General features: G+C 54.3%; 1 protein-coding gene across 1 annotated transcript; it reads left to right on the forward strand.

Annotated features, from left to right (window-relative positions):
• The first annotated feature begins 22 nt into the window (after positions 1 to 22).
• Positions 23 to 25,945, forward strand: HDGF (heparin binding growth factor). Its single transcript, XM_077318925.1, has 6 exons — positions 23 to 536; positions 6,359 to 6,435; positions 7,492 to 7,630; positions 12,705 to 12,917; positions 21,356 to 21,600; positions 25,662 to 25,945. The coding sequence occupies exons 1-6, from the start codon at positions 450 to 452 to the stop codon at positions 25,666 to 25,668; spliced, it is 768 nt and encodes a 255-aa protein (XP_077175040.1). The 5' UTR covers positions 23 to 449; the 3' UTR covers positions 25,669 to 25,945.
• Positions 25,946 to 26,628: the final 683 nt, after the last annotated feature.

Consider the following 26,628-nt stretch of genomic DNA (forward strand, 5'->3'; position numbering starts at 1 on the left):
GCGAGCTCTTAAAATGGCCGCGGGAGGTGGGCGGGACGTGCGCGCCAGGCACAATGCGGAGGGCGGGCGCGCCGGGGGACCGGCCTGATGACGCAGGCGCGCTGAGGCCCCGGATGTCGGCGCCCAAAAGTTCGGGCCGAGTTTTCCCGCGCGGGCCTCTTCCTCGGCGGTGGCGGCGGCGGCCCCGGCCCTGACCCGCCCACCGAGAGAGCGCGAGAGAGCGCGAGAGAGCGAGCGGCCCAGGCCCAGGCCCCCGCCGTCCCTCTCGGCCTCTCCGCCTGCCTGCCTGCCTGCCTGCCTGCCTGCGTGGGTGGGAGGGTGGGTGGGTGCGGGGCCCGGGCGCGTTGCTGGCTGGCAGGCGGGCCGGGGCGGCGCGGGGGCGCCGGGGCCGCGGCCGCTCCTCCTCCCGCTCCCGCTCCCGCCCCTCCTCGCCCCCCCCGGCCGGGGCCATGTCCCGCTCGCACCGGCAGCGCGAGTACAAGAGCGGCGACCTCGTCTTCGCCAAGATGAAGGGCTACCCGCACTGGCCCGCCCGCGTGAGTCCCCCGCCCGGCCCGCCTGCGTGAGGGGGGGGGGAGGGAGGGAGGCATGGGGGGGGCCCGCGGGACGGCCACGTGGGGGGGGGGCGCGGGGCTTTGTGCCTGGCTCCTGTGCCCAGCCTCGGAGGGCGGGAGGGGAGGGGAGGGGGGGGTGGACTGCCCGAGGGGAAGGAGCTCTCGACGGCCCTGGCGCTGCCCCTGGCTCCCCTATGGATTCCCTTGTGGGGTCCCGCGGGGCTCACTACTTCCCCCCCCCCACACGCACACACACACGGCGTTTAACGTCTTGACGAGCCCTGGTCCAGAGTCGCCATCAGTTCTATCTCCTCATCGGCAGCCACCCCCCCCCCCCGCCGCCTCCAGATACCTTTGCCAGATGGCTGGAGGAGGCCATTGCTGGGTGGTTAGCTCAGCCCCTCCAAGACGGAGGTCCTGCGGGTGGGCAGGCTAGAAAGCACGTCGGAACATTTTTGCTGGGTCTCAGCTTAACATCTCACTCAGAGCAGAGGATTTGGGAGTGATTCTGGATGCCTCCCTTGTTGATGGAGGCCCAGGTCACCGGAGTAGCATGCACGGCGTTTTACCACCTTGGACAGGTACCTGCCCCCAGAGTGTTTGGCCACAGTGATCCATGCAACGGTCACCTCTGGACTGGACTACTATAACTTGTTCTATGCTGGCCTACCCTTGTCCTCTACCTGGTACAGAACGCAGCAGCTCGGGGCCTCATTGGTACATCTTGGAGGACCCATATCCAGCCTGTGCTGAGGCAGCTGTATTGGTTAGCAGTTATGGGCCAGGTCAGGGTCAAGGTTTGGGTGCTTACCTTTATGGCCATACGTGGCTTGGGCCCTGCCTATCTAAGGGACAACTTATCTGCTTATGCCCTTCAAAGGCCTCCTCACTATGCAGGTACTAATCTGTTAGTGATCCCTGATCCCAGAGAGAGGTATGCCTGGCCTCAACCCGGGCCAGGGCCTTTTCAGTCCTTGCCCCAACCTGGTGGAATGAGCTCTTGGGAGAGCTGAGGGACCTGACGGAGCTGTCACAGGGCCTGTAAACCAGAGCTCTTCTGCCAGGTCTATGGTTGAAACTGGGTTGTTTAAGAGCATTGCCCCCGCTTTCCTGGTTTTGCTGTATCTTCCATTGAACCAGGCTTCGGTGGCAGCTCCTGGCAGTCTTGGACATGATCAGCAGTGCTTCACGCTGGCCACCTTTCCTTCAGGGAAAGGCTCCCCTGCTAGCTTCCCCCTGGGCTGCCTACACCAGGCCAGGGTAGGATTCCAGTGGGGGTGGGGTCACTGCAGCCAAGCAAGGTGTGAATTTATCGGAAAGGGTATATTTACTCTCCCTGCTTCCCAACCCTTTCTTTTGGATGGGGCCAGCTGCCAAACTGTGGGGGTCTCTTTGTCTCTTCAGACCAGCCAGATACAAGTGAGATAGACTGGGTTTGCAAATTCCCCCCCCCCCAACTGCATCTTAATTCACCAGGAGTTATTGGACAAGGGCCAGTCATGACTCCCTTGCTGGGTTCCTCATTGTTTCTTAACTGGGGGGGGGCTGCCCCAGCGGAGCAAAGGAGCTTTGTGGTTTCCTTGACACATAAAAGGTCCGGGGTCCAGTTACAGGGAGGCCGGCTTGTTCTACCCTGGGGTGTGGGTGCTGGGCTCCGTGCTTTGGTCACCAGATGGCCTCCTCTCCTTCAGGGGAGTCTCCGATTTCAGGGCAAAGCTCACCCGCCTCCCTGGCTGCACTGAGGCTGCAAGGACCGGCCTCTCCCTCCCCCAGGGTAGCCCCCCCCCAGGCAGGTGTGGGGCTGGCCGGAGCTACACGTGGGGAGGCCCAGCTCTGTCTCTTAAAGCATTGGCGGATCTTCTGGGAGTTCCTTGGCCCTGGCAGAGGGGGTGAAAGTGGGCTGGCCTTTCCCTGTCAGTAGAACCTGTTTGCCTTTGCCCCAGAAAGATGTGTCTGTTTTGTGCTGATGATTTGGGAAAGAGCAGGACTCAACAAGATTTCTCATGTTCACATGGGAGGGGGCATCTCTTGACGGGGGTGGTGGTGGTGGTATGAATTCGTGTGGGCCCTGCCAGTCATCAGGGGCATCCACCTGCTTGGGCTAGCGTGAAGGAAAGGGAGCTCTGGCGGGGGGCTGGTTCTTGCTCACCAGGAGGTCAAGACAGAGAACCAGGTCAACCCAAATGTGCAGATGTGGCATGAAGGGAATGCCAGCCAGATGGGCAGTGTCAGCAGCCAAGCCCTGGGAACATGCGCAGTTCCATGTGTTGGCATGTGCAGCTCAAACTGATATAATGCCCAAGGTTTGCAGGAGGGTTCACCCCCACCACCCCCACTGCCATGCCCAAAGAAGGTGAGTGGGAAAGGGGCACGATGGAGCTGCTGGCCCAGGGGGTGGGCAGCTTGCCTGCCTGCCAGGGTGGAAGGAGCCTCTGATTCTCCTCCTGCCCCTCTTTTCAGAAGGGACCGCAGCCCGGTTCCTTCCCGTTCTCCACTCACAGGCCAAGGTTCTTCTCTCCCTCCTATGGCCTCGGTGCCACCACCTCTGGAGAGACTGGAACGGCTGCTTTGAATCAGTGGCTACCAGGGGACCCACCCAGCTCCCCACCTGCATTTCCCAGTTTGGCCAAAGCAAAGAGTCTCCTTTGCCAAGACCCAAATGGATGGGGAGATGTGGAGCTGACTGGCCAAGAAGTCCTCCCTGAGCATCCCCCCCCACACACACACACACGCACGCAGAGGAGGCCTTTGGAGGTCTTCCTGGCAAGAGAGCCAATGCTGTGAATTGGTCCCCAGAAAGGGAGGGGGAGGAATGTGATTTGGCCAGAGCCCACTGTCCTCTTTCAGGCGTGAGCACTGTGGCAGCAGCCTGGGCATGCGTGTCTTAATGTGGCAACAGGCGGAAGCCAGGCTGGGGGAAGGGAGTGCATGCCGCTAGTTTTCACTGCCGCGTTTCAGCCTCCCACTCCCCCCCCCTCTGAGATTCGAGAGAGGGAGGCCTCTGTGGGCTATGGGAGCTCACCCTTTGGGGGATGACCGGCATGGCTGTGTTTCTGCCCCCCTTCTGCAAAGCCTCCCTGGGCCCTGAGGAGCTGCAGGTTGATCTGGAAACCAGCATAGAAGTGCAGCTGGGGACGAAGGTGCCAAGGCCAGTTTTTGTGGGGAGGCCCCACCTGCTGCTCCTGAGAGGTCTCTTGGAAACTCCAGAGCAAGGAGAGCCTTGACCCGCGGCTGTCCCTGTGGAAGCAAGCGGCAAAGACAGGCAAATGCCAGCTGGGGGGCAGCGCCTGCCGCTCCCTCCAAGGCCAGTTCACAAGCCTGTGGCAGGAGGGCAAAGGCCACCGCTGCTGGGCTAGACTTTGAATGCGTTGTGGGAGCCAGCCTGCCTGCACCTGCGTGCAGATCCCAGCCTGATCAGCGGTGACTCAGCGCCACAGGCCTGGCCCCTGCCCTGAGACGGAGGGAGGGAGGGAGGGCAGTGCTGCCAGTGATGTGGCCTTGTTTTCCCACCTGGGTCACCTTCTTGAAACACAGGCCAAAGGGACAGGGGGCCACTTTGTGCAGTTGGTCCTCAGAGCGTTCATGGTGAAGAGAGGATCCTGCCTCCCTTGGTGGAGGCTGCCGATCCAAGGGCAGGACCCCTTTCCTCTGCCTGCTTCCAGCACCACCTGTTGCCCAAGCCAGACACTCCTTTGCACATTATGCATGCTCTCTGAGTTGCCCTCTGTTGCCCTCGTGAACTGTAGCAATTGGCCCAGACGTCTCCCCCCCCCCCCCCGTCCCAGAATCAATGCCCAATGAAAAGGATAAGGAAGTCCCTTTTCTGCCTGCGACCCTCGTGAGTTGCTGCCATTCGGAGTGGGCAATACTGACCTGGAGGGAGCTCGGGGGGGGGGGGCAGGAAGGCCACTTGGGGTGTTCATTGTTGGGGTGTTCATTGCTGGACAGCCATCGGACGGAGAGGCTGAGTCTGTGAAGGTTCAAGGGGGCGGCAGGTGACAGTGGATGAGCGAGAGGGTTGTGAGTGTCCTGCATAGTGCAGGGGGTTGGACTAGATCAGGGGTCCCCAACCCCCGGTCTGCGGCCCGGTACCGGGCCGCAAAGGCCATCATACCGGGCCGCCAGCGGCCGTGCCTGCCTCTCCCCTCCCTGCAGCGAGAGGGGGGGGGGGGAAGAGGCCGGCGTGGCAGCTGGCGCTCCAGTGACGCTAACGCGCACGCGCAGAACTGCCGTGCATACGCATTTGCGCCCCCTGGTGGCCCAAGCGCGCATGCGCGGCAACTCTGCGCATGCGTGTTAGCGCCACCTGGTGGCCAAAACGCGCATGCGCAGCAATTGGGCATGCATGTTTATGAGCAACTGCGGCAGCCGGGCCGCTGGCTCTCCCCCACCCCCGGAGGCTGTCCCCGACCAGAAGAAGGTTGGGGACCACTAGACTAGATGACCCAGGAGGTACCTTTCATGATTCCTTCTGGTAGAGAAAAGAGGCGTGCAAGAGCCAACTCTTCTCCTACTGAAGAGAGGGTTGCACAGGTAGAAGGTGTTGCCCTGGCAAGGCATTGCAAGCAGGGAAGGGTGGTATGTTTGAGAAGCAATCCAGTGTTCCGTGGGGGCATTTATCACATCCCGCCCAGAATGGGGAGGCATGCCAGGGGTCCCTTGGGGTCTCTTGCCACGAGCCTGTTTCAGCTGCTTAGCTGCTCAAGTCCAGCTGCCTGGCAGGGGCTCAAGACTGCTGCAGCCGCTGATAGCAAGGGCGTGTGGAGCCGGTGTCACCGTGTATTGATGATCACCTCTTCCGAAGCTGTAGATGGTTTTCCCCAAGGATTTTATGTGGGGGGTTGGACTGGGCCTTTTGGAGCTCCTAAAGCAGGGCCACCAGAGTCTTCTGGCCCATATGGCAAGGATGGCAAGTTCATCCCTTGATCCCAGCTGCTGTCTCGGGACATCTCCGCATGATGGCACGGGCAGGACCTGGGAGGCTGTCGGCAGAGAGGCACCACCAGACTCAGAGGGGTCCTGGGTAGATCCAGGAAGGGGGGAGTTGTTCTGTCATTTTGCCCAGAAAGGCAATAATTAGCTGCAGCAGCAGCATTCTCTGGGGGGGGGGGGTTGAAGCTCTGCACAAAAGGTTTATAATGGATACATTGGGGCTGGTTGGTGCCATCATTAGGTGCTGTGGATAGTGGGGCCTCTGGGGTGATGAGTGAGGGAGGGCCAGAGGAGCAAATCCAGCCCAGATCTGGCAATGTGGGCTATGCAGCAGCAGCTGCTGGTGAGCTATTATTCCTCTGGAACTCGCTGAGCTAGGCAGATATCTGCAGTCTAGACTGACTCACAGTTGCCACATCCTGGGCACAATTCCTGCAGGCAGAGGGATGGGGCAGAGAGGCAGGAAGACTGGGGGGCAGGGGTACAACAGCTCCCCTTGTTGGCAGGAGAGCAGCAGGGGCAGTATTGTGCCATGGAGGATCCTAGCCATGCTCCCTCTCCAGAGCCAGCTTGAAGTCTGGCCTTATTCTCTCCAGCCCTGGCTAGGGGAGGGGTTGCAGATGAGGACCATGTACCTTCCATGTATCCCCACCAGAAGACCCTCCATTCTCACTGTATACATCACTGCTGGGCCAAGGGAATGGATGAAGAAGGCCCAAGGTCTGTCCCCAAATCGCTCCCCAGTCTTGGAGTCTTGCTTTCCGCTGTGCCCCTCTCAGTTCTCTCTGCCGGCCAGGAGGTGGTAGCCAGGGCCGCAAAAGCGACCCACGAAAGGCCATACTGAGACCTGTGGCTGTTCTTCTCTCTTGCAGATCGACGAGATGCCAGAGTCAGCTGTGAAGTCCACCTCCAACAAGTACCAAGTCTTCTTCTTTGGGACTCACGAGACGTGAGTGGGGGCGGCAGCTGTCCCCACCCCCTCCCCCGCCATTTGCCTGGCTGCACAGGAGCATCAGAGAATCCAAGCATGGGTTTTCCAGAGCCCCAAATGTCTTTATTTCATTCCGAGGCCCCTCTTCCCTGCACAGCAGACTTGAGACAGCTTACATCCAAGCTTGCTTATTTATTTGTTTGTTTATTTGTTTATTTATATCTTTATTTATATCATCAATTTATATCTTCATCAATTCTGCTGATAAGAATAGTGCGCCCATAAATAAGTGCATCGGGTTATTCAGTTTTACAATGCAGTGTTCCCCTTGGTGGGGAGTGGAAGCGGGCCCCGATTTGATGTTCTGCTTGCTTGTTTGGCCCCAGCCGTACGATCAGTGGCAGAGCACTGTTTGTCAGGCCGTTGGGTAGTTCCGAAAGGGCCTCCGTTTCCCCAGACTGAAGCCAGGACTGAAAAGGCCCTGGCTCTGGTCAAGGCCACATAACCTTCTGTGAGGCCAGGGATCACCAGCAGAGCTCTTCAGGGGACATAGTCGGGGAGGCGGTCTTGGAAGGTTTGTACTGCCGGCCCAGAACGTGTGACTTGGTTTCCCCTTTCATCAGGAAGCAGCACCCAGTGGGAGGGGGGAAGCGTGTGTCCATCTGTTAGAGCGGAGGAGTAAGCACGCTTAGAGGCAAGCGGCTTGTCTCTCTTCCAGTGCAGCGGCTGGTACCAAAAGGGTGCAGAGGAGGCCATGCGCCTTCCCCACGGCCGCTCATCCACTCTTGCTGGGACACGGCTCTGGCAGTCTTAGGGTTAATTCTGCTTCCACATAGCCACCAAGCGTTCCTGAGGCTGCCTTTGAACTTCATGGGTCGCTGTCTCCCATGTGGAGACGTGCCAACTGCCTGGCCAAAGTGCAAGACCCACTGGGCTTTTGTAGGAATTAGTTCCCTTTGCTGCCTCTCCGGAGGAGGATTGATCTCCCAGCTGTCCCAAAGGGGGGGGGGGGAGGAGGGACTGTTTTGCCAGGGTATCCAGAGTCTTCCATATGTGGCTTGTCTTCCCCTGCAGGGCATTCTTGGGCCCCAAAGACCTGTTTCCCTATGAGGAGTGCAAGGTGAAATTTGGCAAGGCCAACAAGCGGAAGGGTTTCAGCGAAGGCCTGTGGGAGATTGAGAACAACCCAACAGTCAAGGCCTCCGGTTACCAGGTAAGTGCTCTGCCTTCTCCTTCAGCAGAGAAGAAGAAGAAGAAGAAGAAGAAGAGTTGGTTCTTATATGCCGCTTTTCCCTACCCGAAGGAGGCTCAAAGCGGCTTACAGTCTCCTTCCCATTCCTCTCCCCACAACAGACACCCTGTGGGGTGGGTGAGGCTGAGAGAGCCCTGATATCACTGCTCGGTCAGAACAGTTTTATCAGTGCCGTGGCGAGCCCAAGGTCACCCAGCTGGTTGCATGTGGGGGAGCGCAGAATCGAACCCGGCATGCCAGATTAGAAGTCCGCACTCCTAACCACTACACCATACTGGTGTATGGTGAGTTGAGCCTGGGAGAGTTTTAGAGACCAGAGTTGAGCCTGGGAGAGTTTTAGAGACTGACAAGGTGTTTGGAAGTGCAAGCTTTTGAGACTGATCCCTTTGTCAGAGGACACAAGACGAAGGGGAATCGTGCTCAACACGGCAAAATCATTTCATGTGATGAGGGGTGGAAATTATGGCCTAGGATCACCATAGGGGTAGTCTATAAACAACTTGTTTCTTTAAAGGAAACGAAATCCTCTGGACCAGATGAATTGGATCCAAAGGTACTAAAAGAACTTGCAGATGTCATCTCTGAAATTTTGACCATTATTTTTGACACCTTGGATAACAGGTGAAGTGCCAGAAGGTATAGCTGGCAAAGTTTTAGAATAAATCATCAGTCAGTCGGTCCTTGAGCAGCTAAAGTGGATGTCTGTAATTACTAAGAGTCAGCATGGCTTTCTCAAGAGCAAGTCATGCCAGACTAACCTTATCTCTTTTTTTCAGAAAGTTACTACCTTGCTGGATCAGAGTGACACTGTGGACATTGTGGCCACAGTGATCCATGCGACAGTCACCTCCAGATTAGATTTCTGTAACTCGCTCTACGCGGGCCTTCCCTTGATCCGGAAACTCCAGCTAGTGCAAAACGCAGCTGCGAGGGTCCTCACTGGCACACCTTGGAGGGCCCACATCCAGCCTGTGCTGAGGCAGCTGCGTTGGTTGCCAATTGCTGTCTGGATCCGGTTCAAGGTTTTGGTTTTAACCTTTAAGGCTTTACGTGGGTTGGGACTTACATACCTGAGGGACAGCCTATCGCCCTATGTACCCCGCAGGGCCTTACACTCTGCAGGGGGAAATCTATTGGTCGCTCCCGGCCCCAGAGATGTGCGCCTAGCCTCAGCCAGGGCCAGGGCTTTCTCTGAGCTCCCGGGAGGCCTGTAAAACGGAGCTCTTCACCAGGTCTATGGTTGAGGCTGGGATTGGCGAGGAAGAACATTGCCCCCCTGGGGGGTTTGAAGTATACACCACTACTCTCCATTCTGGCCATTGCTTTAGGATGCTTAGGGCTGATCCTGCGTTGAGCCTGTATGGCCCCTTCCCACTCTATGATTCTATGATTCTCTAACATCCTTGATTGGGTAGGGGGAGAGGGGTATTTTCCGCCATGTTGGGATTTTTTTTTTTTAAGTCTTTTAGTGGGAGTTCTAATGGGGGATTTTAAGACTGCTGTTACCTGCCATGAGCCTATGTAGGGAGTGGCAGGAAATAAATTGAATAATAATAATAATTACATTATTGCTGTGGATTTCAGTAAGGCTGTCCCGCATGATATCCTTATTGGCAACTTGGTAACTTGTGGTATGGATCCCATTGCTGTTAGGTGGATCAAGAGCTGGTTGACAGATCACATCCAAAGAGTGCTTGTAAATGGTTTGTCATCTTGGAGAAGAGTGACAAGTGGAGTAGCCCAAGGATCTGTCCTGGGGCCTGTGTTGTTCATATTCATAAATGATTTGGATGAAGGAATAGAGAAGGTACTTATTAAATTTGGAGATAACACTAAACTGGGACGGGTAGCAAACACCAGGAGACAGAATTGGAATAAAGGGTGATCTTGACAGGCTAAAAAACTGAGCTGAAATGATACACATAAATAGTGAAAAATGTAAAGTTCTTCATTTAGGTAAGAATAATCAAATGCATCACTATAGGATGGGTGAGAGTTGTCTTGGCAGTAGTACGTGTGAAAAGGATCAGGGAGTCTTAGTAGACTAGACATTGAACATGAGTCAGCAGTGTGACTCAGTGGCTAAAAAGGCAAATGGGATTTTGGGCTGTATTAAAAGTATTGTGTTGAGATCATGCAAGATGATGCTACCACATTACTCCGCTCTGGTTAGACCTCGCTTGAAGTCCTGTGTTCAGTTTGGGGCACCAGAATTGAAGGAAGATGTAGAGAAACACGAGCGAGGGAGGAACTTGAGGGAGCTTGGTCTGTTTAGCCTGGAGAGAAGGCGACTAAGAGGTGATAGGATAATCATCTTTAAATATCTCAAGGGCTGTCATATGGAACAGTGGCACCCAACCTTTTTATCACCGGGGACTAGTCAACGCTTGACAATTTTGCTGAGGCCCGGGAGGGGGGCGGGGAGGTAGTCTTTTGCTGAGGGATGTCGCTGCCGCCTGAGCCCCTGCTCCACTTGCTTTCCTGCCAGCGCCCCTGACTTCCCTCCACCCACTGGGGGGGGGGGCTGCCAGCAGCAGCTGTGCAGTGCCTCGCCAAGGGGGAGCCCCAGCCATGGTGGTTACTGAAGGTGAGCAGGTGGCAGAATGGCAGGGCAAGCCCCCGAGGCAGCAGCCGGGGAGGAGGACAAGGAGGAGCCGCGGCCTGGTACCGAGTGATCTACGGACTAGTCCTGGTTCCCAAACCGGGGCTTGGGGACAGCTGATATAGAAGATGGAGCAGAGTTGTTTTCTGTTGCCCCAGTGGGTTGAAATTAATTCAAAAGAATTCTTGCCTAAACATCTGGAAGAAGTTCCTGACAGAGTGGTTCCTCAGTGGAGCAGGCTTCCTTGGGAATTGCTAATGGCTGCTGTGGGTAGTTGAATTTCCTCCAGGACAGGCTTGATCCTGGAAATTTTTTGTGAAGGGATGACTTGGGCATGAAATTGGGGTTACTGTGGGTGAGCAGGTAGTTGTGAGTTCCTGCATTCTACAGGGGATTGGACTAGATCAGTGGTCCCCAACCTTTTTATCACCGGGGACCAGTCAATGCTTGACAATTTTACTGAGTCCCAGGGGGAGTAGTCTTTTGCCTAGGGACGTTGCCACCGGCGCCACCTAAGCCCCTGCTCCACTTACTTTCCCGACGGCGCCCCTGACTTCCCGCTGCACGCTGGGGGACGCTGCCAGCAGCAGCTGCACAGTGCCATGCCGAGGGGGAGCCCCAGCCATGGCGGCCGCCGGAGACCACAAAAGGTGAGCCAGTGGCAGGGCAGCCCCCGAGGCAGCAGCTGGGGAGGGGGACGAGGAGGAGCCGCGGCTGACCTATGGTTCGGTCCCGGTCTCTGGACCGGGGGTTGGGGACCGCTGGACTAGACGACCCTAAAGGTCCTTCCCAACTCCATGATTCTATGGAGGAGTCTTCTTCCAGATGGGAGAGATCGTGAACTACATCCATGTGCTCACCTGGCCAGAAAATGTAATGATAGTTGGAGTGATTCCTCAGTGGAATAGGCTTCTCTGGCAGTGGTGAGTTCTCCTCCTTTGAACATTTTTATGTAGTGACTATATAGTCACCTGACAGAAATGCTGATATTAAGAACTTAGATTGTGAGTGGGTGGGCAGGAAGGGATGTTTCAGGGATGTTTGTCTCTTGTGGCCCTTCCTTGCATACCCAGGGAATTGCTAATTGCCAGTGTGGGATGGGAGGTGAATTTCTTCCAGGCCGGGCTGGATTCTGGAGATGTTTTTGGCATGAAATTGGGATCATCTTGGATGGGCAGGTAATTGAATTCCTGCATTGTTCAGGAGGTTGAGCCAGATGACCCCAAAGTTCCTTCCAGCTCTATGATTCTATTATTCTTTAATGGAAGGGAAGAAGTGAGTTTTGACCCTGGAAAATTGTCTTGGTCTTGAAGATGCTCTTGTGTTGTGGCACGTGGTGGGCATGTGTAGGCATGAGTAGCGGAACTGCCCTTGGTGCCTCAGCTTGATACCTCTCCCTCTTTCTCCGGGGCTCTTGCCCTCCTTTAGTCTCTTGTGCCTTTACACCAGCTGGGTGTACTAGTTAAATGCGGCAGCTTCTAATCTGACGAGGCCACTTTGATTCCACATTCCTCCGCATGCAGCCTACTGGGTGACCTTTGGCTTGTCATAGTCCTTATAGCACTGTTCTGACCAAGCTCTCTCTGCCTCACCTACCTCACAGGTTGTCTTTTGTGGTGAGAGGGAGGGAAGAATATTGTAAGCCACTTGGAGACTCCTTTGGCAGTGAAAAACAGGATATAAAACCCAATTCTTCTTTTTATCCTCCTTGTATGGTCTCTTCCCCCCCCCCCCTTGTGTTGCTTGCTGAGTTGTGGCATGCTGGTTTGGAAATTCCCCATTTCTCGGTCTGCTGAAGGTCCCAAAGCTCAAATCAGAGCCCCTGTTTGATTAGCAGGGCTTTTGAAGCCTGCACTGGTGCCATCCTTGCTGCCATGCTCTCTGGAGTAAGGGGGTTGACAACCACTGGGCAGAGAGGTGTCCATGCAGGCGTTAGAAAGAGGCCAAGCTCCCTTCCCTTTTCCCTTCCCTTGGGCCTATGAGTCAGTGAAAGTTCTATTCTGTGAAAATTCAAGGGGGTGGCAGGTTACAATGGATGAGCGATAGGGTTGGGAGTGTGCTGCATAGTGCAGGGGGTTGGACTAGATGACCCAGGAGGTCCCTCCCAACTCTATGATTCTATTATTCTATGATTCTAGGTCTTGGAGCAGAACTGGTAGGCAGGTACATCCAGTGCTCCAACAGAGGGCTTTGTGCCTGGTTCTCCTTCCCCTTTCTCCTCCCCTGCATCCTGGGACCAATCTTGCTGCCCTGGGTCTGGCTTCCTAGCACCCATGTCTCAGAAAAGGTCCTCTGGGAGGTGTTCTTCATTCCCGGGGGCAGTGCCCTCTTCCCAGGCCTGACTCTTTGGAGAAACTGAGGCAAGAGCTGCCAGGAGATGAGACTTGCAAAAGATCCCCCCCACACACCAATACCTGTCCGCTCTCTCTGCAGCCCACCCAGAAGAAAAAGTCCCTGGGGGAAGCTGAGGGAGCTGAAGCTCAGGGAGAACCAGTGGGCCCCAAAGAGAAGAAGGGCAGCCCTGAAGGCAGCAGTGATGAGGAGGGGGCCCTCGTGATCGACGAGCAGGCCAAGGAGAAGAACCAGAAGGCAGGCCGGAAGCGGAAGGCACCAGAGGAGCAGGAGGAGGCTGCTGCCCAGGAAGAGGTAATGTCTGCGCAAGGGTGGGGTTGAATACAGTCATTGCCACTTTCCTGCCCGTTCTCACAAAGGCCGCAGGGTGGGTGGGTCAAGCTGCACACAAGGAAAAGACAGGGTGGGGGCTTATGAGGGGGGGCGATTACCCATGTCAAAGGAAGCCATTGGACCCAGGCAAGCAGGAGAAATGGAACCTGTGTAAACCGCCAAGATCCTCCCAGAGAACAGGAAACCAAATGAAAGGGGGGAGGTGGCAAGCAGGGAAGTGTCATGAACCTCAATTCATGCCCATTTAGTTTCGTTTCCTAAAGGCTGGCAATGTTGAAGGTTGTAAACCTGTAAATCTGTCTCCAGGCTCCATGACTCCTCTTCTTTCCCAGTGGGAGTTTTCTTCCGTTGCTTTATCAATCTCACTGTCTAAGGGACCTTGCTTAGACAGCCTAGTCTTAACAAAGCCGTAACCGTCTAGATTAGATTCCGGCCATCTGGCAATCCTGTGAACCCTGGCACCTTAGGTGCCCTCTTACTCTCCCGCTGAAATACCTTTGTACCACTCCCCTATGGAAAGAACTCTATATCTGTTTTGTACTGACTCTTGTTCGCCGTTATTATCAAGATCTTTGCTTAGGAAGATCTTGGCTTGCTTTAGAATTCTGTAGACTCTGTTCAGAGCCTCTTGTGGCGCAGAGTGGTAAGGCAGCTGACACGCTGTCTGAAGTTGTCTGCCCATGAGGCTGGGAGTTCAATCCCAGCAGCAGGCTCAAGGTCAACTCAGCCTTCCATCCTCCCGAGATTGGTAAAATGAGTACCCAGCTTGCTGGGGGTAAACGGTAATGACTGGGGAAGGCACTGGCAAACCACCCCATATTGAGTTTGCCATGAAAACGCTAGAGGGCGTCACCCCAAGGGTCAGACATGACTCGGTGCTCTACCTTTACCTAGACTCTGTTCAGTAAAGCTCTCTTTGGATTTCAACTGACTGTTGGATGTGCCTTTATCACGGACTCTGCAGGCTGGGCTCTACCTGATTCCTGACAAATTGATAACCACTTTCTCCCTGTTAATCCTTCCGTCTGTGTGCCTTGCCACCCATGGCAGCAGCGCCGACGGAGGACTCAGGGTCGGACATCGTCGAACAGTCCCCGGACGGGAGACGACAACGGCTGGTGATCCACGTCCCTTCCCACAAGCAGGCGGACGCCGAGCCACAGACAGCACCGCTCTCAACCCCGTCCCGCCTGCGTTCTACCATCCCTTTTGAACTGGCTGGTTCACAGACTTTCCCTCGAGTGGTTCCTAGGAAGGACGGGGCCTGCTTGTCGACATCCTGGCACTGGTATGACACTGGGGAACGACCAGAAGGGCCCCTGGACCAGCGATGGCCTCATCCTGCAGACTGCGCTTCGGCCCTGCCCCTGAGGGAGGATCCTCCGAAAGAGGGTAGGAGAACTCATACTTCCCTCAGCCCCAAAGAGGAAATTATGGACTTGACTGGAGTGGACCTAACCCGGGATGGCCGCCATCGCCTGGCACAGGTGGCCGACCTGGGGAGGCAGATTGGAGTTGATCTTACCCGCGATGGACAGCAGCACCTGGTCAATCTGGGCAAGCTCGAGAGCCTAGTCCAGTGTGTGGGGGACCAACGGAAAGAAATCGAGACCCTGCAGACCCAGGCCGAGGCATAGCGAAATCTCTGGTATGCACAGGTGTCTATGGAGCGTTGGGAGCAAGAGAGAGCGACCAATTCGCGACTGGACAAGCCTGCCGCCGCAGCTACCCAAGCATCCCCCATTCTGCCGCCACCGCCTCCCAGGCCGGCGGTCAAACCAAAGCACCACAGTACTCCGGCCATGGCCTAGGGACTCTGGCCACCCAGCCCCACTGACGGTTGACATTCCCCCCTCCGGATGTGGGGACCAGCCGACCAGCCTTGGAGTGGGCTTCCAGGGGCTCTACAGACACAGATCTCGGGCCCTGGCTGGTGTCCACCCAACTTCCAGGTTTCAGTGAGCTTCCAACCCGCCACAGCTCCGACGTTTGCGGGGAGGGGGATCACCTTCTCTGATCCAGCAACGAGTCCAGGACACTGGGACCACCCTGTCAGGACCAAGGGAACCTCCCCGACCCCACTCTCACATGCCTCCTCTGCCACAGCCCCTGGTCATCAGTCAGTGGAGCCCCTACGCCCCCCAGGGCCCGCAGTTGCCTTGGGGGTGGATCCCGTACGTGGCCCCCCATCTGGGGCTGGTACCGATAGCAGGACTGCCCTATGCCATCCCGGCACTGCCAGCACCCCCAGTGCAGACTGACCCGTTCCTTCCGCAGCCCCCAGCCTATGCGGCCCCGGCGGCTCTCCCCCCCCCCCCACGCCGCCGGGACGGCCGGAGGGAACATCTGTCCGGCCACGAGTTCAAAGCGAAGTTCGATGGTTCGTCAGAGGGGCTTATGTATTTTTAATTTATGGTGGATGGATTTTTAGCAGAGCGGAGGAACACCTTTACCACGGAAGCTGACCTTGTCTGGATTCTTGGGTGCAACCTGGAGGGTCGGGCCATGATGTGGTGGATAGACCAACACGAGAACGGGACACTGGCTGCTACCTCCCTGGAGACTTCCGAGCTGAACTCACGGCTGCCTTTCTTGGACCCCTTCCAGGAGAGGAAGGCCCAAGAAGCCCTGGGGGAGCTGAAACAGAAGGGGAGGCCCGTGATGGACCATGTCATAGACTTCCAGTTCCTCCTAGCCAAGATACCGACAATGAATGAGGTTCAGAAGGTGAACACCTTCCTTGATGGTCTGGATCAGCTGTTGGCCAGCGGAATCTATAATTGGGGGCTCCCGATCGGGGGGCCTCTCCAGCAGTGGATCAACGTGCCGGGGTTGGTGGAAACGGAGCTGGTGGACTTTAAGGCCTATTCCCGGCGGCAGGAGGTGGTGCGTCTTCTCCAACAGCGCTCCAAGACGGATCGCCCACTGCCGGCTCATGAGCCGCCAGCCCGCCCCGCAGCCCTGGCCCGGGCAAAGACTGCGAACAACGGCTGTGCCACGAGTGTGGGGGGAAGGGCCACTTTGCCTCCGTGTGCCCAACCTGACTGGCGAAAGCAAAGGCGGCCCCTGCCCCAGAGCGCAGCAAGCCCAGGCCCCCAGGAGAACGTCCCCGTGCCACCGACAAGCCTTCGAGCAAGCCTGGCGGGCCAAGAGCAATGCTGGCTCCAGTGGACTTTTCTGAGAAAGGGGACCGGGCGACGGCTGAGAGCCCCGAGCCCCATCTTTCTGGGGGCTCGGGAAACTAAGACGGTCTGCCCAGCTTGGTACCCCTAGGCAGACCCTCCCCATCGGAACTCCGGTGCCACCCTGACGGATAATTCCCCCTATCTTCCTCCCGGCTGTATTAATTAATGAGGAGGGGGACGCCCAGATTGAGGTCCAGGTCTGCGTGTACTCTGGGTGCGCTATATCACTGATCAAGTCGCAGTTGGCTCAAGTCCTGGGCGCGAAGCTGGAGGACCTGGAGAAACTAATCATGAGGGAAGTGGACGGGGGCCTGTTGGGAGGCAGTGCCATCACCCATGCCACAGAAGCCCTGGCATTGAATATTCGCCCCCACTGGGAGCGTCTATCCCTGACATTCGCCCTGGTAGCGAGTTTCTCGATCCTCCTGGGCATAGCCCGGATGGACCTCCACCACCCCGAGATAGATTGGGATGACAAACACCTGGTGTTTTCGCACCCAAACTGTAAATTACACTTCTGATACCGTGATTCCCCAACTGCAGTGGCAGCCACGGTCTTCCCTTGGTCCAGCAGCCCAGCCATTTTGAATCCATGGCTGCGGGCCCTGGGCCTGTACACGGAAGAAGTGGAAGGCATCCTTGCCTGTTATCAGGACCTGGCAGAGGCGTTCTCTGAGGAGGAGTGCAACCAGCTTCCCCCCCACCATCCCACCGACTGTGCCATTGTGTTGGTGCCGGGAGCCAAGTTACCGAAGGCCAAGCTTGTATGACATGAGCCCTGCGGAGTTGGAGGAGCTTTGGGCCTTTGTAGATAAGAATCTGAAAAGAGGTTTCATCCAGCCGGCCACTTCACCCATGGCGGCCCTGAGACTGTGCATAGACTACCGGGCCATTAATGCAATCTCCCGAGTGAACACCTATCCCTTACCCCTGATCAAAGACTTATTGGGACAGTTGAAGGAGGGGAGGGTGTTTACCAAGCTGGATCTGAGGGACGCTTACTACTGGGTAAGCATTGCTGAGGGGGATGAATGGAAGACCACTTTTAATACCATACCCCCTTGGGGCAATTTGAGTACCTCATGATGCCGTTCGGGTTGAGTGGCTCTCCGGGCATATTCATGAATGTCATAAATGAAGTGTTGCATGATTTGTTGTACTGGGGGGGGGGTATACTTAGATGACGTGGTGATATACTCCCGTGATGAGCCGAACACATGACGCTGGTTAGGGAGGTGTTGCACTGTTTGGCTGAACACAAACTGTATGCCAAACTGTCCGAATGTCAATTCCACCAAAGGAAAGTGGATTTCTTGGGCTATCGGGTGTCTGGGGAGGGAATCCAGATGGACCCCGCCAAAGTGTAGGCAGTCCTGGAATGGGAGGTTCCGTAAACCCGCCGACAACTCCAATCTTTCCTGGGGTTCGCCAATTTCTACCGGGACTTCCTCCCGAAAGTTGCCCTACCCCTAGATATCAGGGGGGAAAAAATCACAGAGTAGTTCAGCAGTGGAATAGGCTGCCTAAGGAGGTGGTGAGCTCCCCCTCACTGGCAGTCTTCAAGCAAAGGTTGGATACGCAGGTTACCAGATGGTTCTCTGGAGAGGAATGACCAAATATTTGGAGATGCTGTTGCAGGAGTCCAAAACCTTAGGTTAAGATGATCCAATCCGAAGCCCTGCGATTTTATAAGCCGGGAAGCACGCCACGGAGGTCACTGCTCGGGCGATGGCTGTGGCTATCACCCTCTGGCACCATTAGTGGTTGAGGAGTACCTCTCTACCTCTGGAAACCAGAGCCAAGGTCAAAGACCTTCTTTTCAAGACTTTTTCCTCTTCATTAAAAAAGAGTCGACAGGCAGCCCATTCTGAGTTCATTCCCTTTGGTTCCTAACTACCAACCCCGCTTCCAACTTCAGTATGGATTCACCGCATCATATTTCCATCTGTGCCCGTACCCACCTCAGAAGTACCCTTCCCGTCCATACCACCAGTATCAGAAAAAGCGTCAACCTCCATGCCCTAAGGGTCAACACTTTCCTCAAAGAGATCAACCACCGCAACAGCAGCAGAACCAGAATAGATTCTGACAATTACCCACCCCATTTCACCCACCAGGTGGATTTTGACAACCTTTTGGCTCGTTTTGCCTCTGGTCCCTCATTTCTCCGGACTCTCAGTCCCAGGGTTCCCAGAGTTACCGTTTGGAGTTTTCTTCGTTCCCTTGGCTTAGAGGTACATGTTAACAACTTTCCTGAGTTGGACTCCCAAATCCTTGACCTCCTGGCTAAAAAAGCAATCGAGGAGTTACCTGATGGTCTCCTTAGAGCAGGCTTCCACTCCCGCTTCCTTTTGGTGGAGGAATGGGACAGTGGCTCCTGCCCCATTTTGGATTTAAGGAACCTTAATAAATGCCTGTTTGTTTCATGTTTTCGTATGGTTTCTTTGCTCACAGTGCTTGAATTTCTTTCAGTCAGGGATTGGTTTGTAGTCCTTGATCTCAAGAATGCTTATTTTCATATATCAATTCAGCCTCGGGACATGCGATTTCTATGCTTTCGCCAAGGGTCCCAAATTTTTAAGTACACAGTGCTCCCATTTGGCTTGGCCACAGCCCCAAGGGTATTTACTAAATGTGTGGCTGTAGTGGCCTCACAACTCCATGCACAGGAAATTGTGATTTTTCCCTATTTAGATGACTGGCTAATAGCCCCGCCATTGCTGTCTACACGTGGCTACAACACTTGACCTTTGCTTGGTCTCGGCTTACAGAGGAATTTCCAAAAGTCACGATTGACCTCTTTCATCGGTTCCACCCTTGACTCAAGTTGGGCCTGAGCTTTCCTGTTTTTTGCTCTGTACGAGCCATGATTCAGTCCCTGTCTAGGAACCGTTGGAGGCCAGCAAAGTTCGTGCAATTGGGTTGCTTGCTTCTACCACTGCGGTAGTCCCATTTGCTCGCCTTCACATGAGGAGTTTAAAGAATTGGTTTCTGTGCAATTTTGCTTCCAATTTGGACAGCCCTTTTTGGTACCTTACAGTCCTATGAGCGGTCCTAAACGCTCTCCAGTGGTGGACCCTACAGGCCAGTGTTTTGCAGGATGTGCCATTTGGTGCCGGTGACACTGTGATTTTGACTACAGATGCCTCGCTTATGGATTGGGGTACGCATTGTTTGGACAGAACATCCTAGGGTCTGTGGTCCCCTTCGGAATAGTTACTCCATATTAACTTCCTAGAGTTGTATACAATTTATTTGGCCTTAACACAATTCTCAGATATGCTATGAGGCAAGAACATCCTAGTACAGACCGACAATACTTCCTGCATGTACTATCTCAACAAGCAGGGAGGAGTGTCTTCCTGGCGCCTCTGCCTTGAAGCACTGAGAATCTGGTTCATCGCAGTCGGTCTGAGAGCAGACCTCAGGGCGAGTCACATAGCTGGGGTGCTGAACTGCCCAAGCGGATGCCCTCAGCAGAACTTTCATTCCCCCTTACAATTGGTCCCTGGAATACGAGTCCCTACTCCTGGTGTTCAGCTTATGGGGGTTCCCCTTGGTGGACCTCTCTTGCTTTCCTGTCCTCAGCCAAGTGCCCACAGTTCTGCTTGATGGCAGGCATGGGTCAGGGCTCCATGGGGGCCACCTTTCAGTTCCGCTGGGTGTGGTCTCTAGTCTATGCCTTTCCCCCCCTAACCCTCCTCCCCAAGGTGCTTCAGAAGGCATGACGAGAGCATTCCTCCATTATTTTGGTTGCCCCAAAGTGGCCACACCAATGCTGGTACCTGGCCCGTCTCGACTCCCAGAGGATGGCCAATCCCCTTTCCGGAGAACCCCAATTTGATCTTCCTGTCTCCCCTATTCCTTGATCTCCAGAATTTGCACCTTACTGCTTGGTGGATCCATTAGATTCCGAAGCCCTATCTCGGGATGAAGGACGTGCTCTTGTAATCTAGACCAGGGGTCAATCAACCCCCGGTCCATAGCCCGGTAACGGGCCGCCGGCAGCCGCGCCTGCCTCCCCCTGCTCGCAGCCTGGTGGCGAAAACGTGCATGCGCGGCAAGTGCGCGTGTGAGTTTTCGCAGCACCCGGGCCATCGGCTCTCCCCTCACCCCGGAGGCAGTCCCTGACCTGAGAAAGGTTGGGGACCGCTAATCTAGACTCCCATCTACCAGATATGCATACAACCTGAAGTGGGCCAGATTTGAGGTGTGGTCCCGGGATAGGCATCTCTGTCCCTTCTCTTGTCCACTCCCCATGGTCTTGGAGTCTCTCGCTTGCTAGGGCCTGGCAGTGTGTTCTCTCCGTACCCACTCAGCAGCTTTGTCTGCCTTTCATGACCAGTTCCAAGGTTTTATTTTTATTTATTTTATTATTATATTTATATACCACCCTCCCTGAGAGTTCAGGGCGGTTTACAGGAAACAGGAAAAGATACAGATAACATATAGTAACAGGTGATAACAGTAATAACATAACAATAATAACATGATCATAACAATAACATTAGAAAATAGAAATTGCAAGAGCCTCAGGTCAACTCTTACTGGGACCCAGTGGGTAAGGCCGATTAGTGTCAGTTGTAGTGGGAGGGGGGAGGGCTTGGGGGCCAATTGGAAGCGATGGTTTGGGTTGACTCAACCAAATGCCTGATGGAGGAGCTCCCTTTTGCAGGCCCTGTGGAACTGCTTTAGTCATCAGCATATTGGTGACAACTCAGCCCAAACCTCCGCACCAGCTGGGCAAGAGGGCGCATAAAGATGTTAAATAGGGTTGGAGGGAAAATTGCCCCTTGGGGGACTCCGCAAACCAGTTGGTGGCGGCTTGATGAGCTCTCTCCTAATGCTACCCTCTGTCGGCGATTCTGGAGAAAGGATATCAGCCACTGAAGGGCAGGCCCTCTGATCCCGGCATCGGCAAGGCAGTGAGCTAAATAAAGGTTCTTCCCTTTCTTGCACAAGTAGTTCCAATGTTTCCTCAAGGGCTCAGTCAATGTATTTCCCCCCTATCCTAAGGTGCCCCCCCCAGTGGTTCATGGGTAGCCTCTCCCTCAGACCTTGAACCAATGCGGGACACCTTCCTGCTCCACCCAAAGTGAGGGAGACTGTGTCCGGGTGCTGTACTCGCTGTTTCACGGCCCCAGATTATCACACAAACCCATCTCAGACTTGTTTGTTTATTCGCTCTCATCTGGCTCCTTTTCCCCTCCCCAGGGCTCCTCCCCAAAACGCAGCAAGGAAATGGAGGAGGAAGAGGAGGAGGAGGATGCAGCAGCGGAGGAGGAGAAGACGGAAAGCGAAGATGACCCCCAAGAGGCCGCCGAGAAGCAGCAGAGCAGCCTCCCTGAAGGCAAAGGCGGCCAGGATCAGAACAGCGACAGCCCCTCTGACCTTCCGGGAGCAAAGGGAGGGGGGGAGGAGAACGCTGCTGAGGACGAGATCGTAGATCACCAGGAGAGGTAGAGGGGGCGAGCGGGGGGGGGGGGGGCGGTATTATTATTATTATTATTATTATTATTATTATTATTATTATTATTATTATTATTATTATTATTATTATTATTATTATTATTATTATTATTATTATTATTATTATTATTATTATTTCGATTTATTTCCCGCCACTCCCAAATGGCTCGCGGCGGGTTACAATGTCTTAAAAAACCCATTAAAACTCCCATTAAAAGACTTTAAAATGTCACAACATGGCAGCACAATAATAAGATCCCCTTCCTACCCCCATTCCTAAAAAAAAGGGGGGGTGGAGGAGAAGGAGGTCAACGATGTTCAAGAAGCCCGGGGGAGAGCAGTCGATGTACCCCGGCAGCCCCAACCATAGACCTGGCGGAAGAACTCCGTCTTGCAGGCCCTGCGGAACGTTAAAAGGTCCCGCAGGGCCCGCAGCTCTCCCGGGAGCTCATTCCACCAGGTGGGGGCCAGGACCGAAAAGGCCCTGGCCCTGGTCGAAGCTAGGCGTGCTTCCCTAGGGCCGGGAATGACCAGAAGATTCTCACTCACAGAGCGCAGAGCCCTGCGGGGGGCATAGGGCACTAGGCGGTCCCTCAGGTATGTGGGTCCCAGCCCGCATAAAGCCTTAAAGGTTAGAACCAGAACCTTGAACCGGATCCGGACAGCAATTGGTAACCAGTGCAGCTGCCTCAGCACAGGCTGGATGTGGGCCCTCCAAGGTAGAGAGAGGTTGGGACCACAGGAAATGTGACTGCATCTCTGCCCTGTCTTGGCCCAACATACTTGATCAGTTGCGCTCTGGGAATCCTGCCCGGTCCCTGAGACCCAGCTGCCCAGCTTGCTGGTTCTGCTGGGGAGTCACCCCCCTCCGGGAGGGAGGGAGGGGCGCTATGCCCCAATAGGCTTCTCCTGTTTCCTGTGCAAAGCTCTGGCCATCACAGATCACCAGAGGCTCCAAAGTAGCAGTGTAAATAAGACCCAGCAAACAACCCCCGTGACCTGCGCTGGTGCAATCTTTTGCATTTTAATTTCTGCCAGAAAACCTCAGCAGGTTAACGAGATCTTTGCCCTAGACAAGAGAATCCAAAATAAAGACGAGAATAAGTTCAGTTTACCACCTGCAGTTTACCACTCCATTATAAGCTTTACACCTTAGAAGGCTTCAGAAAGCCTAGGAAGCCCAACCCAGTGTGAGAGACAGGCAGTCACCCATTCTGAAGACTCACCAGCATGGCAGACACCCAAGTTGTTCTCCAGATGGAAACTTTTTATGTACAAAGGTACTTCCGCTGCCTTAAAATAAGGATGGTTGGTCCTGTGAAGCCAGGCATAGATGTGCTGCGACTGTCTATGACAGGGGTCCTCAGACTTTTAAAACAGGGGGCCAGTTCACTGTCCCTCAGACCATTGGAGGGCCGGACTATCGTTTTTAAAAAAAAAAAAACTGAACAATTTCCTATGTATACTGCACATATCTTATTTTGAAGATAAAATGAAGAAGCCTCACCAGTGCCCATATTGGTGGAACTCCACTTTTATTTCAGGCTCAAACTGGTGTGGTGTGGGAACCGGCACAATTACAGAGTCGGTCCCTCCACCACCATTCCAGTTCACACTACCCTGTGCAAACTGCACTGTGATTTGTGAACTCGCATAGGAATCTGATTGCATAGGTGAGATTAAGACCCATGCAATCAGATTCCACTGCAGGAAAAAAGAAGGCACATATGCCTTTTTTCTTCCAAATTTAATGTGAGTTCAGCCATACAAGCACATGGCTGAACTCGCACTGCTCAGAGATCACAACAGTGTGAACCAGGGCTTACACAGCACACAGCATACAACATCATACACAACTGAATAGCAATCAGAATATAAATGCAGTTTGGTGTAGTGGTTAGGAGTGTGGACTTCTAATCTGGCATGCCAGGTTCAATTCTGCACTCCCCACATGCAGCCAGCCACCTTGGGCTCACCACAGCACTGATAAAGGCTGATCTGACCGAGCATGAATCTCAGGGCTCTCTCAGTCTCACCCACCTCACAGGGTGTCTGTTGTGGGGAGAGGAAAGGGAAGGCGGCCGTAAGCCACTTTGAGTCTCCTTCGGGTAGAGAAAAGCGGCATATAAGAACCAACTCTTCTTCTTCAGTAATCTCAGGGCTCTCTCATCCTCCCCTCCCTCACAGGGTGTCTGTTGTGGGGAGAGGAAAGGGAAGGCGGCCGTAAGCCACTTTGAGTCTCCTTCGGGTAGAGAAAAGCGGCATATAAGAACCCGCTCTTCTTCTCCTTCAGTAATATCAGGGCTCTCTCATCATCCCCTCCCTCACAGGGTGTCTGTTGTGGGGAGAGGAAAGGGAAGGTGACTGTAAGCCACTTTGAGACTCCTTTGGGTAGAGAAAAGCAGCATAGAAGAACCAACTCTTCTTCTTCAGTAATCTCAGGGCTCTCTCAGCCTCACCTCCCTCACAGGGTGTCTGTTGTGGGGAAGGGAAGGGGACTGTAAGCCGCTTCAGATTCCTTCAGGTAAAGAAAAGCGGCATATAAGAGCCAACTCTTCTTCTTCTACTGTCAATTAAATTGGGTTCCCTACTCCTTCGCTGTCTGCAGAGCTGGATTAAGTTCCCATGCAATAACACTGAGCACTGACCATTTGCATTTCCTCTGAGCACTGACAATTTGCATTATCATTGTTATGCCACCCACCTAGAAACCACCCCAACCAACTAACCAACTTCAAAAAAAGGCTCTCCTTATGTTAAAAAAAAATCCTAATTGTTTTAACGTGGTGGGGGGGCGGGTCTCTCTTCGGAGGAAGGCAGCAAAAAGAGCTTGGCAAAAGAGATCCGACGGGAAGGTAGGGGGGGGTAAAGATTAAAATCCTTGCAAGAGCAGTTTTTCTAAGGCAGCCGCTGTGCGCTGCAGACCCTGCGCTGCTTTGTAAACCTCATTTTCCTGTTGCTACTCTAAGCTCAAGCCAACTAACCAACTTAAGAAAAAAGGCTCTCCTAACGTAAAAAAAAAAATCCTAGCTTGTTTTTAACCTCGATCAGGCAGCCGCTGGCTTTCCACAGGCACACTCGTTATCCCTCCAATCACGCCAGAGACAGAGGAAGAATGAAGAGACGGAGAAAAGGCAGGACTCAGAGAGTGCAGCTCAAATTTCACACATGCGCACCGCAGGGAGTCGGCTGCTGACAGGCGGCTGGAGGGAAAAACACCCGGCGGGCCAGATAAAAATCGTCCGGGGGCCGGATTTGGCCCGCGGGCCGTAGTTTGAGGACCCCTGGTCTATGATAATAGAACTTTAAAGCAGAGATATCACCCTGCCAACAAAAGTATGTCTGGTCAAGGCTATGGCCTTCCCAGTTGCAATGTATGGCTGCGAAAGTTGGACCATAAGGAAGGCCGAGCATCAAAGAATTGAGGCTTTTGAACTCTGGTGCTGGAGAAGACTCTTGCGGGTCCCTTGGACTGCAAGGCGAACAAACCGGTCAGTCCAAGAGGAGATCAGCCCTGCCTGCTCCTTAGAAGGCCAGATCCTGAAGATGAAGCTCAAATACTTTGGCCACCTCATGAGAAGGAAGGACTCCCTGGAGAAGAGCCTAGTGCTGGGAGCGACTGAGGGCAAAAGAAGAAGGGGACGACAGAGAATGAGGTGGCTGGATGGAGACACTGAAGCAGTCGGTGCAAACTTAAATGGACTCTGGGGAATGGTAGAGGACAGGAAGGCCTGGAGGATCATTGTCCATGGGGTCACGATGGGTCGGACATGACTTCGCACTTAACAACAACAACAATTCCAAGAAGGGAGGGGGTCTGAAGGCTCCACAATCACGACTTCACAACTAACAACAACAAAATAATTAAAAGGCAAGGCTGTGGCTCTTCTTCAGCTTCATTAATTGCCAGTCAAAGAATAAAAATAAAGCCCCCAAGGACTGGCCTGGGTTTGACATGCCTGATGTGGGGAGGGGGGCTTAGTACTTGCAGCCCAGTGTGGTTTCCCTCCTCCAGATATTAATGCCTTTTTCTCTGGTCTGTTTCTCGCAGCCCGTAGCTGGTCGACCCACGCTGCTCTTCTAGCCTGATCTCAGCCTGCAGGGTTTCCTCGGTGCTCAGAACCAGGTTTTGACCCCATCAGCATGCCGTCTCCGCGGCCGGTTGGAGGAGAGTCAAGAGCCAAGTTTCGACAAGAGATGGGTTCCACCCAGCTGACCGGCCTCTCTCCTGGCCATTTGGCAGGGCCCACGTGCTTGCGTTAGAAATTTCTAGGGGGTTGGGAGTGCTGATTTGCCACTTTGAAATAAAAGCAACTGAATGCCTTTGTAGAAAAACCCTTCTCCTGCCTGCCTATCTCTGTGTGAGCTGCTCTGGAGATTGGGGGAGGGGGAGACTCAGCCCAGGAGGAGTTTTCAAGGGCACCCTCCCCCACGCTGGGCTGAGGGTTCTGGAGCATGGAGAAAGAAGGGGAGTCCTGCTCCCTCATCGGAAGGGGCCTTGCTGGAGGCTTTGCTTTGGACCCAATTCCCTACAGAAACTCACTTGGTTTCAAACACACATACACACACACAGGCTGGAGAGGTCTTTATTATCTCTCTGGGGTTCCAGCTGGTCCTTCCTTGCAGGCTGAACTTTTGCAATGTTCAGGAATTTTGGGGAGACACTGTCTATGAGCCCTAAGCCATGACAGCTGCTTCCGCCAGGATAGAACAAGACAAAATTTGGAGTACTGTATTCAGTTTAAGGCACCACAACTGAAGAAAGATGTGGAGAAATGAGTGTGTCCAGAGGAGGGCTACAAAGATGGTGAGGGGTTTGGAGACCAAGTCGTATCAGTAAAAGTTGAGGGAGCTTGGTGTGTTTAGCCTGGAGAGGAGGCGACTAAGAGGGAATATGAAGGGCTCTCATAGAGAAGATGGAGCAGAGTTGTTTTCTGTAGCCCCAGTGGGTTGAAATTAATTCAGAAGAACTTTCAGCTAAACATCCGGAGGAAGTTCCCCTTTGGAGGTTTTTAAGC

Source organism: Paroedura picta, chromosome 1, assembly GCF_049243985.1.
Source record: "Paroedura picta isolate Pp20150507F chromosome 1, Ppicta_v3.0, whole genome shotgun sequence".
NCBI classification, from domain to species: Eukaryota; Metazoa; Chordata; class Lepidosauria; order Squamata; family Gekkonidae; genus Paroedura; species Paroedura picta.

Coding starts and splice junctions, on each gene's coding strand:
- HDGF (XM_077318925.1), top strand. CDS start 450: ATGTCCCGCTCGCACCGGCAGCGCGAGTACAAGAGCGGCGACCTCGTC. Junction 537..6,358: donor ACCCGCACTGGCCCGCCCGC/GTGAGTCCCCCG, acceptor TCTCTCTTGCAG/ATCGACGAGATGCCAGAGTC. Junction 6,436..7,491: donor TTCTTTGGGACTCACGAGAC/GTGAGTGGGGGC, acceptor CTTCCCCTGCAG/GGCATTCTTGGGCCCCAAAG.